Below are 15,618 nucleotides of genomic sequence, written 5' to 3'. Positions count from 1 at the left end.
AAGATTCTTTGACATTAGTTGTTAGTATTATGAACCTGTTCTTCAGGGGGAATAGAACGTTGGTAACTACTACTTGAGAATTCTTAGTTGGATAGATGGTCTACTTCAAGAGTGTGATAGGATAAAATTATTTCCATATATATTTTCAGTTACATGAGTGAAAAGGATTGAGCAGAAGTTTTGTACAGTTTTGGAAAAAAAATGAGAACGGATCTTATTTAAATATTTTAAAATAAAATTTAATTTTATTATATTATTAGTGTAAAATAGTTTTATACTACATTTATAATATAATTTTCTTATAAGCATACAAGGCATAATATATCTACAATTTTAATATTCTATCCTCCATCTGTTATAATTGTAATTTTAACCCCTTGATTTTTTAACTGTTTTTTAATTATAACTTTCAAATCCTATTAAGTCTTCCATTTATTCGATATTTTGAAGATTTTATTCACTGTACATTATCATTGGTTAGTTCTCTTTGTTGACATATTTATTTTTTAAATTTAACAGTTGTTCTTGTTTTCTTTTTCATTTTTTAAGGTAAATTTTCTTTATCTTTTCATTTTTTGGACTTGGAACCTGCAATTCTATCCACCAGTATTCTTTTAAGAAAGCACAGAATTTTAAACATGAGTAAGCCTCCTTCCCAATACCTTTCCAGTTCTTCATGTTATCTGGGATGCAAGTAACTTTGTTTCTGTTTCCATTTTGAGTTTTTGCGTCGCTCCCTACATGGATTTGCTTGTAATATATTGTCGTGTTTGTTACGTATGGTACTCTCCTATATCATAATTGTGATAGACTGTTATTGGTACACCTGACACACACCTTTTTTTTTAATTTGGTTTGCTCAGTTCTATGTCTTTTATTATTAACTATCTATTTGTATGTGCTATTTCATTCACTTAGACATTGATAAGAGCTGGATTAGAAAGCCACGAGGTAGTGTAGAATATAAGGATGGGCTGAATAGTTTTCTTGACTTCGCATTTGCCAATGCATCATCCGTTGGGATGATACATTGTCCATGCCTTTTGTGTGGGTTCCGGTTTTTCCAAACTAGAGAAGATGCATACGATCATCTTCTGATGAAACCATTTCCCCCTAACTATACCTTTTGGTTACATCACGGTGAGAGGATTGTAGACGAGAGACCCAATGGTAGGGAAGAACTAGATCCCGTTATAAATTCAGGAGATCAAATGCGTGACATGGTCCACGACGCATTCAATTTGGCGGGACTGCAGAGTGAGGATGAAGAAGCCATGGATGGGCATGTTGACGACGTTGCTGATGGGTTGCCGTACTTATCTGATGAACCTAGTCATGAGGCTCGTGCCTTTCAAGACTTGCTTAAGGACGGCGAGCAAGAGTTATATCCAGGATGCTCAAGATTCTCGAAGCTGTCTTTCTTGGTGAGGTTGTACCATATCAAGTGCATGTGCGGAGTGAGTGACAAGGCTTTTGGTCTGATTTTAGAGCTATTGGGGGATGCCTTTGAGCATGCACAGATTCCGAATACCTTGCACGATGCTAAGAGGATCATAAGGAAGCTTGGTATTGAGTACAAGAAGATAGATGCATGTCCGAATGACTGCATGCTATTCCAGGGTTCCGACCATGACCTGTCTAGATGCAAACGGTGTGGAGCATCCAGGTAGAAGCAAAAGACCAGGAAGAATTCTTTAGTAAGGATCAATGCTGTTGTCAAGAAGAATGGTAAACCTCAGGCGGCGAAAGTTCTTCGTTATTTTCCTCTTATTCCACGGTTACAGCGATTATTCATGTCCAGCAAGACAGCTGTGGACATGTTGTGGCACAAGAGAGGAACCAACTCTGACGGTTTCTTGAGGCATCCCAGAGACGGCGAGGGTTGAAAAGCATTTGACATGAGATATACTGACTTTTCTGGCGATCCGCGCAGTGTTTGCTTAGCCCTGGCCAGTGATGGCTTCAATCCTTATGGAAACCTGAGTTCAAAGTACTCAATATGGCCAGTGATTCTTATTCCATACAACTTACCCCCATGGATTTGCATGAAACAAACCAATTTTATTCTCTCCATGATTATTCCTGGTCCTAAAATGCCTGGCAATGACATAGACATATACCTACAACCCCTGATCGATGAGTTGAAACAGTTGTGGGCCGGTGTTGATACCTACGACGCCAGTGAGAAGAAAACATTCAAGATGCGTGCTGCGTTGATGTGGACTATCAGCGATTTTCCTGGTTTGGGCAATTTATCTGGCTGGAATACGTACGGCGGGAGAGCTTGCCCCACGTGCAATTTGGACTCTGAGACTAGGCGACTCACCTTCAGTCAAAAATGGTGTTATATGGGTCATCGTCGCTTCCTAAATCGCGATCACAGATATAAACAGGATCGGAGAAGATTTGATGGCAAGGTAGAGGATAGATCTTCACCAACCAAATTGACTGGCAGGGATGTCCTGAGACAATTGGACGGTGTGCCCGTATCACAGGGAAAAGTGCAAGCGGTGGGCGGCAAAAGAAGGCGCGGACAGCAAACCATGATGCAGGACGAGTCTCCCTGGAAAAAGAGGAGTATATTCTTTGAGCTGCCATACTGGGAGAACAATGAATTACGTCACAACCTTGATGTGATGCACATAGAGAAGAATGTATGTGACAACATTGTTTTCACCATGTTGAACGAGAGCGGTAAATCCAAAGACCACCTAAAAGCTCGAAAAGATCTCCAATTGATGGGAATCAGGCAAGATATGTGGCCACTTAAAGGTGGAAAGTATCCCGCTGCAGTTTTTACCATGTCCAATCCACAGAAGGATGTCTTTCTTAGGACTATCAAGAATGTGGTCTTTCCTAACGGGTACTCTAGCAACATCTCTCACTGCGTCGATTTAAAACATCGCAAGTTATTCGGGTTGAAGAGTCATGACTGCCACATTCTGATGGAACATCTAGTGCCAATTGCATCAAAACACGTATTGCCCACCGCAGTGGCCGTCGTTTTGGCTGAGTTATCAACCTTTTTTCGACTAATATGTAGTAAATCCATAGATCCTCAACAACTTCCTCTCCTTCAGGATCGTGTGGTCCATACTTTATGCCACATGGAGATGATATTTCCACCTTCCTTCTTCACAGTCATGGTTCATCTAACGGTGCATTTAGTCGACGAGGTATGTCTTGGTGGCCCAGTGCATTACCGGTGGATGTACCCAATCGAGAGGTAAAGATCTACTTGATCTTTCGTGATCCGTTTTATTATGATAGCCATGATCTAGTAATTTACATGTTGTTGTTGTCTTCCAAAGGTACCTATGTCGTCTCAAACAGTATGTGCGTAATAGGGCACAACCTGAAGGATCCATTGCAGAGGGTTACTTATCCGAGGAGATTCTCACATTTTGTTCAAGATATCTAGATAATGTCGAGACTAGGATCAACCGACCGACGCGTGTTGACGACCGGCCGAGCGATGCTCCGCCGAGCGAGATTGCCAGCTTGATCCCAGATGTCGGAAAGGTGGTCGGGGCATATTCATTTTTTACTCTAACAGCAACCGAAAAGTTGCAAGCACATCGTCATGTACTTGTCAATTGCAGTGCTACAGAGACATTCTTGGAGTAAGTACAGAGCCTGAGTTTTAAATTTATACAGTCAGCCAGTATGGATGTGATAGTATTGAACTTGATAAAACTTATTGTATGCATAGTGAGTACAGAGCTATCACAAAGAGGAAACTGTGAAGTAGAACCAGGTCCCCATCTCAAATAGATAGTGTTGTGCACAGAGAATTTCCCAACTGGTTCATGCATAAGGTAAACCAAACTATCTCAAGATCCTAATACCTTTTCATGATTTCTTGGCTCTAATGGTTCAATGCCAGGTCCCATTTGGAAGTACCAATCATTCGAACGAGTTGCAGTGGCTTGCCTGCGGTCCTCTTGCTCAGGCCAGGCGCTATCAAGCTTACAACATCAATGGATTTAAATTTAGAACCATGTCTAGGGAGGAAGGAATGAAAACACAGAATAGTGGGGTTTATGTCACTTCAGATACTAGAAGTTATGCAAGTAAACGGGATGCCAATGTTGCTATTGGCGGTGTCTCCTACTACGGAAGATTAGTGGACATCATCGAGCTGAATTACAGCGGTCAATTCACTGTTGTGTTATTCAAGTGTCTTTGGGCAGACACCACTTCGGGCAGAGGCATCCGACACGACGTGTTGGGCCACACCTGTGTCAATTTTGCCAATCCGATTCACACCGGTGATCGAGAAGAGGATGAGCCGTACATCCTGGCATCTGAGGCACGTCTTGTGTTCTACGTGGAGGATGAGGTGGACACCGGATGGAGTGTGGTATTCCATGTAAAGCCACGAGATTTGTTTGACATGGGCGAGGATTTTGAACATTGTGAGGTCGACCTTCACCCCCATGCTTGTATGACTACCTTGCCTGAATTTGATGTCGAAAGCCTGCGGCTGACAAGAGACGGCGAATTAGAGGAATCCAGTAATGACGGGGTGGAAGATTGTGATGAGGCCGCCGATTCCTAAAATACTAGATGTCCATCATAATGTAGCTCTTATAATTTAACTGGATCTTCACAATGCTATAACTTCTCCTTCAACTCTTCTTACACTCACATTTTTTAATTTTCCTTGTTCTAATGGTTCTATGTCTTTGGCCTATCAGGGAAATTGGAGTGTCGAGACTTCTATCTCATTTGCAGCAGCCGTTGTTTCATGGAGAAGATGATAGAGGGGTCCCCGTTTTATTCGTTGGATGACGCAATAACATTTGCAAGGCAGTTGTGGTTCAATGAGTCCAGTATACAATCATGGCTGGATGCCTTTGCTGGTCGCCGACTCCTCAATCTGGCCATTCGTTATGCGCCAGGTTCAATGATGAAGGTTTGATTGTTGCTGCCTACTTTATAACCAATTTCTTTTTCATGTTCGTCGATGAAATAGTATTCAGTTGATTCATCTTAAATTTTAGGAATTAAATCAATGGGATCGTATGTACCGGGCTAAATTTGGGTTTCAGTTTATAACAAGTACGGACACGTGGTGCTCACAGGAAATACTTGACGAGGTGAAGGTAAATGTTCATGATTTACTTCTGTGTTTAACTAGCGTACATGAAGGTTCACGAACTACATAGTTAAATTCTGATTTCAATTTTGTTACTGTGATAAATTATAATCACTTGTGTATATTTGCAGTCACGCCATGAAAACCCCCTTGTTGTTGAACTGGAAATTGCGGCACGGGAGGAATTCAACCTCATAGAACATGGCCTTGATCGACTATGGGACAGTAAGAAAGACTCGACTTTTATAATATTTTACGGTCTTCTTGTTAGCAATAATTTTTAATCATTCTGCCTAGTTAGGTTGCATAGGGAGAAAATCCCAATCTGTAGCAGATCTGTACGCATTCGGCCTATTTAAGTTGCATGCCTAATTAAGTCACACGTTAGTCTTATTTGAAATAAATAACTTCCTAAGTGTTCCTCTGAGAGCTAGGATGTTGGAAGGGAGGGGAAGGGAGACATATTATGGAATAATGAACAAAATCTGGTGAATTTCACTCTCCTAGCCCCCTCACTATCTTCCCTTCATTTTCATGATTATCTCCAATAGATACACCCTAAGGAACTCACATCAGATAATAGTGGCAGTGACCCTTGTCATAAACCCAACATTGCAAATTGATCATAGCAGTACATTAGCTGTTACTCTTGTTACGGTGTTTCACCTCAGTTCCAACCCGTGCAGAACACCCTGTTCTAATTTGTCTTATTTGAATTTTTTTGGGATCACTTTGATAATTGGTTAACAGTTTCTGTTTTTTTATTAGTTGGCTTTTATTTTATGCCTTTCTTTAATCATGTGTCTTCACTAATAGTAATCCCATTGTTAGCTGACTAAAGAAGCAATTGACTTAGATGTTGAGATTTTTGATTACGTACATCACACACTTAATCCTCCTAATCTGGGCTTGCTTGGCTACCTTGCAACTATCAGGAATGTCTCGGGAGAATATTCAGATGGAGTCTGAAGAACCGGGGGAGGTAGTCCCAGATTCATTGGATGGAGAGGATGTTGTCCCTTCCGATAGCTCTAATGGCGAAGGTGCTGATGGTACCAAGGCTTCCACGCTGTCATATGACCTGAATTTGACGCCAGAAGAGAATGAATATCCTTATACTGGAATGTCTCCTGAGGAGAAGAATGCGTGGCACTTGGCTGTGTGGGCTACTAGATACTTGAAACCTTGAGGATATGTAGTTTAGATGAAGAATTGCGGTCTAGGTTGTACAGGGTAGCCAGGACGTGTTGGTTGAAATTTATCTTGACTTTATAACTATTTTCTACATTACCTTGGATTGTTATTATGCTAGGTAGAAGGCCACTGGTCTCCTAGTATGTTATTTCTCAACTTTGGTGAAACCCACTGGATATTACATGCATATTGTGAGACACGATTATTATTATTAATGCCAATTATATTATTATTATTACATGCATATGAGTTTTCTATCTTCAAAGTTTAATAGAAAAATTTTCTTTATTCTACAACAAAACACATGTTTATCTTGATCAAATTCATATATGCTCTCGGTTTTACAGTTTTCAATCAGCTAAAATGAGTCAATGATTCATCTGATTTTTATATTTAGGCCTTCTTCAGGGTCATTTGTCATTTTGACCTTATCTTTTTCCCCAAAAGAGATTGCAATGTCTTTTGAAGGGCTTATATATATAAATATAATAAACCTCTGAGTACAATGAAAACCAATAAGATAGACCCAGATCAATTGAAAAAGTGATTGTCTCTTTTTAGAAACACTTCTTCACTGTTAGTATGTGATGCCATAGTCATGACCATTCTAACAAGTTCCCCCATCGATTCCAAACGTGAACCAACTGGTTATTTTTAAGTTGAAATTCAATTGTTTCCACTAAAACACAGTTAAACGACACATTGACTGATCAAGTACGTTGTTGATAACTCTTCAAATGAATGAGAGAATGTGATAATGGTCAACATCCTGCTCCTAAAAAAAATCACTAAGTTAATGCTGCACCCAAATCTTGTTCAGCTAAAATAGTCTTATTTTAAAAATAAACAAAGCTTAAATAAAATAAATGATATAGCAATCTAAACCACTATGGTTACAACTGTCTAGCACGGTGTGTGATATTATATCAATACTTATTATTATTATTATTAGGGAAAATTCCAATCCCCTCCCATGTGAGATGTTAAAATGACACTCCCCTTTCCTCTATTTTATAAATGTACATTTCTCTCCCTTCTCACTTTTAAAAAACCTCCTCTTTAATCCATTTTAAACTTTTTGGTACAAACTTTATCCATTTTTTAAGAAAAAATAAATTATTTTATAAAAAAATATCCATTAACAAAAAATTTTATTTTTTATCATTAAATTTTACTTACCAAAATACCCTTTAATAAATTATTTTTTATTGATTAAATTGTATTTTTTTAAAATACTTTTAAAAAAATTAATAATTAAATTATTTTTTCTAAGATATCTATCTTTCAATATTTTTTTAATTATTAAATTTTGATTTTACCAAAATTTTTATGAACAATTATTTTTATATTTCACTATTAATTTTTTGATATCAATATATAGTATTTTAACATTAAATAAAAAATTTTTACCACTATTAATATATATAACAATTAATATATATTGATATTGAAAAATAATCTTACTAAAATTTTTTATTTAATGTTAAAATAATATATATAGATATCAAAAAATTAATAGTAAAATATAAAAAAATCGTTAACGAAAATTTTGGTAAAATTATAATTTAATAATTAAAAAATTATTGAAGGATATTTTAGAAAAAAATAATATAATTATTAAATTTTTTAAAAACTACAATTTAATCAATAAAAAATAATTTATTAAAAAATATTTTAGTAAAAAAATATAATAATAAAAAATAAAATTTTTGTTAATGGGTATTTTTTTCGCAGGGAGGGGAGTGAAATTTTCCCTTATTATTATTATTATTATTATTATTATTATTATTATTATTATTATTAAAACTAAAACACTAACGAACCCAATAACAACTATCGACATTATATATATATATATATATATATATATAGCTATACCTATTTTGAAAGAAGCATCAGCGCCCCCAACCCCAGCGCCTTACAATCCTTATACACTCTCCTCAAACACAAGCTACTTGTCAAGTCGCCGTCTCTGCGTCAGCGGTCATCGTCGATTCCGGCCTGTTGGTCGCCTGTCCACTCTTCACCGGTAAGGCCTGATATCTCGTTCTATTCGCATTGGTCAAATGTGACTAGGGTTTGTTGAGTTACAGTCAATGAAATTCTTGCATGTTTCGATCATGCTCACAATGCTCCCCTGTCTTGTGCATAAAAGCCTTAAAGCCCCTAATATTGAGATAGTTGGGGTTTTTTATCCAATTGCATGTATGATTACCTACGATCTTGAAAAAAATTTGATTTGCCCACTGCCTACCATGGTTATAACCATGCTATGTGAATGATATGCTTCTTTTTCCTCATCTTATCAATTTAGTTTTCATTATAAAGTACATGTAGAGCATTGTAGCTTATAACAGTGTCTTGTGCTGATTACTCCTCGCATTGTATACAAGTTACTTTGTTTTCTATAATGTGTAAACAAAATTTACTTGCATTATGTGTTGTTGGAGTTAATGTGATCTTTTTTCCCTGCATCATGTTATTATGAATATAAGATGGCTAGAAAAGGTCGGTTTACCAAGAAAGCTAGATCAGGACCAGCATGCCAGCAATCTCAAAAGGCTCCGGCTCTGGCTCTGGCTACGTTTCCGGCTTCGGATGTCCACCAAGTTGACTCTGAAATTCCCCCAGCAAGCTGTGGTAGTGTCCATACTACCGTACGCCCGTTCCGTCCACCGCGCAGTGAACCAAGGCCTGCTCCACAGACGAGTACTTACAGCAGTCAGAACTCGAAGCCGGGACACGTACACTTGGAATGCAATGCTCATGAGGAGGATTCTATTGATCAAGAAGTTGAAAACATCTCTGTTGCTTCTAGAGCTCAGAGTCGGAAAGGACGGAAGACCACAGAGTATTGGGCGGTTAAGATCATCGGTAACGTATCTATTAGATTTAACCTGCCCAATTTACGATAGAGTATGTGTTATTTATTTTGCTTCGTGCATACGGTCTTCAACAGAGACATTTAAAGGTTTATATGTGGCTTGTAGATTCCAATGGCACAATCAAGCCGGCTAAACTGAGTGTGAGGGAGGCTATGGAGCGGCCCAATGGTAGAAGAATCATGCTTAGGTTCAACAGTGAAAAACAAGCAGTTGGAGACGAAGCTGGACTGTTGAGCGGCGTTCTTGGCATGCTGGGATCTGATTACGGAAAATTTCCTATATGTGAGGAAAGTTGGCGTCATGTTACCACTAAAGAAAAAGTTTATTACGAATGTGTCAAGGTAATAGTTCTTTAAGATATGCTTATTCTTAATACCCTTTGATTATTTTAGGAATAGTAATTTATTCTTAAGTTAAAAAAAAACTTAACTATAACACAAAGTGTTTGTATATGAAATGTTTTTTGAATGTTCTGATTTTATTCACAAACTTGTGTGTACTCTTAAGGAGCTGAATTGGCATTTTCTCTTTGTAATTTGATGGCTGGTGGATTGCTGTTAAGGACATTATATGATTTTCAATCCTTTGTGCATTTTTAGTCAGTATTATATTTGAGTCAATAGATATCTTTTACTCCATTTTTTTTGTGTTCACGTCAGATGGTGCAGCTTCTTCGATTTATTCTTTATTGCTAAAAGATGTTTTTGTAATTGGTGGCTACCTTTGACCAACTCCTTGACCAGGGAGTATTCCAGCAAATTTATTTAACAAATCGTGTCATTTATGCAGCAAATCTTCCAGTTTGATGAAGATAGTGAAGGAATCATAAAAAAAAATATTTTGAAAAGCATGGGGAAGTCCTGGAAAGATACAAGGTTGAGGTTGTATGATGATTGCTACGAGCCAACACTATCGATTGAAGAAAATATCGAGAATCGTCCCCCTAGAATTGATCGAGATCACTGGAGATGGTACCTTGATTATCGCGCCAAACCTGAGACCAAGGTAAAAATAGTATTTATATTGGTATAGGCTAGTACAATCACCTTTGCATTGTGTCTTTTGTAAAACAGTTTCTAATACCCATTTATTTCTGATGGACCAACAGGAGAAGTGCAAGAAAAATGCAATAAATCGGTCAAAACAGCTGTATACCCACACTGGCGGTTCGAAAAGCCTGGTTCGGCAGAGGGAAGAAGAGGTAGTGTACTTTTTTATTCACTCTTCAATATTGTACTGCTCTGTTGAATTCACTCCTTGGACTATTTATGTTTAAAACATTCTCCCTGATTGCGTGTATTTCGGTGCTGGGTTAAACTTTGTTATTTCAGTCAGAACAAGAAGGAAGGATAATCGGTAGAGGAGAGCTGTGGATCAAGGTTCATAAAAAAAGGGATGGCTCTTATATTAATGACGAGGCAAGAGAAATTGGTGTAAGTACAACTTAATATGTATAGTCATCAAAGTTTTGATATCTAATGCATCAATACATGATTGCTGCTTCTTAGTTGCTCATTCCTTGTGTGCTGTTCACAGAATAAGTTGTGGGTTTCTCTTCATTCAATGTTTACAAATACAGTTTTTGGGTCCAGCTTATACCATGATATAATATTGTATACATGTGAAGGATTCAATTTAATTACAAAATATCTGTATGACCGAAAAGGTTATTTATTTGGGCAGAAATTTTGAAAATTGCTTTATGAATAATGATGTTTTAACAGCCCTAATTATTTGTTTCGATATATATATGTAACACATGATTAGGGGCAATTATCAAAATTACTAGAATACTAGTATTGAATTATTTCTTTGAACGGATTTTATTTAATTATTTATGTATTTATACATTTACTTAAATGAGTATATTCTGATGATGTGTAATATGCATAAGTTTAGTAATAAATAGAGAACAGTAGAAGGTTGGAATCCAAGTTTAGTAATATAGAAGAATAACAGTGTAAGTCTCGGAATCCAGGGAGTTCTGAATGATGAAAACTATAGCGTAATTGGGTGTCTTGGGGTTCCTCAAATTGATTTTGTGACAGAACTGGAATGCAATCCATTCAAAAGTATTCTCTGCTCTCAATTCAGATGTATATCCCTATGCATGCTTATGCTTATCGTGTGCATCAAATATAAACTCAGTTTAAGTTTTAATTAGGTTGAATTTACTTAAATCGGATCCATATTGTTGTCTTATGTATGTAGGAAAAACTTCTGGAGATTGAGCAACTGGATGAGTCTTCTAGAGTCTTGTCCCAAAATGACTCCCTTGCTCAGGTTTTCGGAAGAGAGAAACCGGGTAGAATGCGTGGAGTGGGTTTCGGACCGACTCCTAGTCAACTCTTTGGTACAAATTTCCAACCGTCAGTAAACAGAGTCCAAGAAGAGGAGACGCAAAGGAAGCTGAATGAACTACAGACAGAACTGAAAGCCGAGAAGTTGAAAAGAAAGGCGATGGAAGATGAAGCAGCAGCAGACAAGAAAAGGATAAAGGTAATGCAGAGTGCTTTGATTTATCTTTTTCAACGGCAGGGTGAGGAGCTGCCACCAGAGATTGCTGCAGGGATGTGTTCAACAGAATGATATAGTAAAAAATAGTACTTTAGGATTGAAATTATTTTGGATTGATGCATACTTTTTTTAAAGTAGACTTTGCAACTCTTAGCAAGAGAGATATTTTGTTGATATTTTGATAAATACATTTTGGTTTTCGGATATTTTTTTGGTTTTGTCACAAGTTTAGATTCTACCCGTCAATACAATAACTCATAAAATAATTACACATCTAAGGAACAAAATTTATTATAATATTTAATTATAATTTTATGTGATTTTATAAATAAAAACCCAAATTCTGCGTTTTTTTTTTATTTTTTTGATAACTTAGCGGCGGTTTTTAAACCGCCAACATGACTAAAAACGTTTGACACTTTTATGGGGGATTGCGGCGGTTCGGAACCGCCTAAAGTACATGTAGACAAACAAGACGTATACTGCGGCGGTTGTACCTTAGCCGCAAAATACATCCAAACTTGTACAAAGTCACTTGATTCGCGGCGGTTCCTAAACCGCTGGTAAACAACTGGATCAATCGTAGAACGTTAATTTAGCGGCGGTTTTGTAACAAATGCCGCGAAATAACTATTTAGCGGCGGTTATACCAGCGGTTGCTGAAAACCGCCGCTGAACTCACTCCCAGCGCTCATAACCAGGGCGGTCTCCATAACCGCCGGTGATCTATTTTGCGGCGGTTTAAAACCGCCGCTAAATGGAGAAAAAACCGCCGCTAAACGCCGCCTCTGTTGTAGTGGATTGAGGCTATCTTTTCATTTAGCTCACTTACCCAAAAAGCCTACCCTTTTATCTTCCCTTGTTAACCAACTTTGAGCCTATGATTAATCCCCTCTTGTTCTTAATTTTAGCACATTATTAGCCTTAAAGCGAAAAACAATAAATGTCCTTGATTTGGATCTTTGATTAGCTTAGACTAGTGAGAGTGTGTATCATCTAAGTGTGGGTAAGTTTGGAAACTTTGGTTGAGGTAAAAGTGGATTTTTAATATTGTGGAAAATCTTGGGAATTGGGTACACACTCATGAAAGAATTGCTTAAACCATGTGCATTGACACTTTTTGTATATATTTTAGCTCAAACAAAAAAAATAAAGAAAAGTAATAAAAAGGGGACAAAATGCCCTAGAGTAGAACAACAAGAACAATGCATATGAGATGTGAATTGAAAAGGATGCATGAGTATGTGGAAAAGTGAGGAATGGTAGCTTGGTTTGATTTAAATTGTATAGATTATTATGAAGGTTAGGTGAGAGCTTAGGCTAATCAAAGATGCAAATATTAAGCTCACTTGACCATATATAACCTCATCTTTGCCCTAGCCCCATTACAACCATGAAAAGTCCTCATGATACTTGTATGCATACATCAAATGATTGTTGACTGTTAGATGAGGAACAAATCTTAGAAAGTATGAGTAGAAGAGAATAGAGTGAACCAACCCTAAACACTTGAGCGATTAGAGTGTAAACACATCCGGTGAGGGGTTTGATTACTCGAATTTTATGTTTCCACCTTCTATTATTGCTTATCTTGCAAGTTATTAACTCTTTCCAATAACTCAAGTCAACTATGGATTTGAATTGCTTATGCCCTTATGTGTATATGTGTATTCTTGGAAATTGATTTATTTTGACTAAGTGGTTGCATTCATATAGGTAGTTTCCTTGCTTTGAATAAATGTTAATTCCCCTTCTCATCTTCCTTTGGTATAGCATGAGGACATGCTATTGTTTAAGTGTGGGGATGTGATGAATCCACATTTTATGATATTTATTTGCTCTATTTGGGTGGATTTCATTGACTTTTCTTCACTTATCCGTTGAAATAGCATGCTTTTGTGAATTCTTTCTTAATTGTGCTTAATTGTGAAAAAAATGGTTTTCATGCTTAAATTGCCAATTTTAATTCACTTTTCTCCCATTCGATGCCTTGATATGTTTGTTTAAGTGATTCAAGGTTTTGAAGGCAAGACTGGCTTGAGAAAGTGGAAGGAAAGCATACAAAGTGGAATAATTCAAGAAAGAAATGATTTGGAAAGCTGTCCAACGTGACATCTCGGTACTAAAATAGTCATAACTTGAGTTACATAGGTCCAAATGAGGCGGCTCTAGTGGCATTGGAAATCTAATGTCCGGGGCTTCAAAATGATATGCAATTTGCTATAGTAGACGTAAGTCTAAGTGTGCGTATGCATAGGTACTTGTGCTTACGCACATGTTAGGATTTAGCATGTGTGCGAACGCACACATTTGTGCGTCCGCACAGGTCCTTGCACGTGACCTAATTAATTGAAAACCGCGGGGAGATTTCTAGGCCACCAAAACCCAATCCAACTCATTTCTTAAGCTATTTCAAGCCAAATTGAAGAGGAATGAAGGGGGCAGCACTTAGATTTAGGTTTTTATATGTTTTAGCTTAGTTTTCTAGAGAGAAAAGCTCCCCCTTCTCTCTAGAACATAGGGTTTTTAGTTTAATTGCTTTGTAATTTCTTGTTTTAATTATTGTTTTAATCTACTTTCCTCTATCTTTCCTTGTTCTATTGCCTTAATTTCAATACTTTATCTTGTCATTTTCTCCATTTTTGCCACTTTTATGCATTTGCACTCTTGTTACTTTAATTTACATTTAATGCAATTTTATGTTTCATGCCTCTTTTATTGCTTTATTGAGTTGCTATCTTTATTTTCCTTACTTGGTAGTTGTAGCATTTATCATTCCTTGTCATTTACCATGCTTTCTTTTCATACCCACCAAGTGTTTGATAAAATGTTTGGTTGGGTTTTTACATAGTTTTCTCACTCTTGGATGAGAAATTGAGTGGTTTGGGTGAACTTAAGTAGTTGATGTCCATTCCACATTGTTGGAGGGTTGTTAATTAACTTGGTTTCTACTAACGCTAGCCTTTCACTAAGTTAATTAGTGAGTTGGCTATGACTTGTGGATTGAGGTTAATTATGCCCTTTTGACTTATCCTCGATGTAGGGTTGACTAATTGGGATTAATTCACACACAATTACCATGTTTGTGGTCCACTACTAGGATAGCAAGCCCTAATTACCCAATCCTCACCAAGAGCTCTTTTAGTATTTAAATTATATTTTCATTGCCTTCCCTTGCCTTCATTTAATTTCTTGCATGTTAAGTTACCTTCTTGCCCTTTTAATTTCTTGCCAATTGCTATCATCCGACCCTAATTTCCTCATAGCCAATAATAGAGCACGTTAATTACAACTCCTAGGGAAGACGACCTGGGATTTAAAACTCCTGGTTTACATTTATTTTGGATTGTGACTATTGATTTGATTGATGGTCAAATTTTTGGGTTAGGACTATACTTACAACGCCAATTCTATTTGAGATAAAAATTCCTAACCTATGCAACTTGGCCATTGTCAGCATTCCTCTTGAGGAATGTGAAGAGTCAACTAAAGATTGTAGTGAAGAGGAGAGCATGGAGCCACAAGGGAAAGAGGAAGAGTTAGAGCATGAATTGAAACAAGAGGAGGAAGGTGGGATAAGTTAGGAGAGAAAGGGAAAGTTGAGGGAGATTGATCAAGATGTGGATTCCATCATTGATGATTTTTTGTCCACCTTGGTCAATCCCCTTAATGAACTTAGTGAGCCTCTTCCCATTGAGTTTGAGAGAGACTTGGAGGTAGACTTCTAACAACCTCCTTCTTATGACTTGAGTGATGGGGAAGAGGAAGTTGGTGAGGAAGCAATTCCGGTCCAAGAGCACATTGAGTGGATGGCAATTTCATCTATGAGCTTCATTGGCCCCTATCAATATGCTATCTTAGAGACGGATTACCAACTCAAAATCTTTCTTGGGTTGTTACATGGTGGAGAAAGGAGTGTTG

General features: G+C 37.2%; 1 protein-coding gene across 1 annotated transcript; it reads left to right on the top strand.

Moving 5' to 3' along the window:
- The first annotated feature begins 8,210 nt into the window (after positions 1-8,210).
- Positions 8,211-11,894, top strand: LOC130983020 (uncharacterized). Its single transcript, XM_057907187.1, has 7 exons — positions 8,211-8,324; positions 8,791-9,169; positions 9,286-9,521; positions 9,970-10,185; positions 10,289-10,381; positions 10,512-10,613; positions 11,392-11,894. Exons 2-7 carry the CDS (start codon positions 8,791-8,793, stop codon positions 11,767-11,769), a joined length of 1,404 nt encoding a protein of 467 aa, XP_057763170.1. The 5' UTR covers positions 8,211-8,324; the 3' UTR covers positions 11,770-11,894.
- Positions 11,895-15,618: the final 3,724 nt, after the last annotated feature.

Source organism: Arachis stenosperma, chromosome 5, assembly GCF_014773155.1.
Source record: "Arachis stenosperma cultivar V10309 chromosome 5, arast.V10309.gnm1.PFL2, whole genome shotgun sequence".
Classification (NCBI taxonomy): domain Eukaryota; kingdom Viridiplantae; phylum Streptophyta; class Magnoliopsida; order Fabales; family Fabaceae; genus Arachis; species Arachis stenosperma.
The sequence above is the reverse complement of the archived record's forward strand: the minus strand, read 5'-3'. Positions and strand labels throughout refer to the sequence as shown.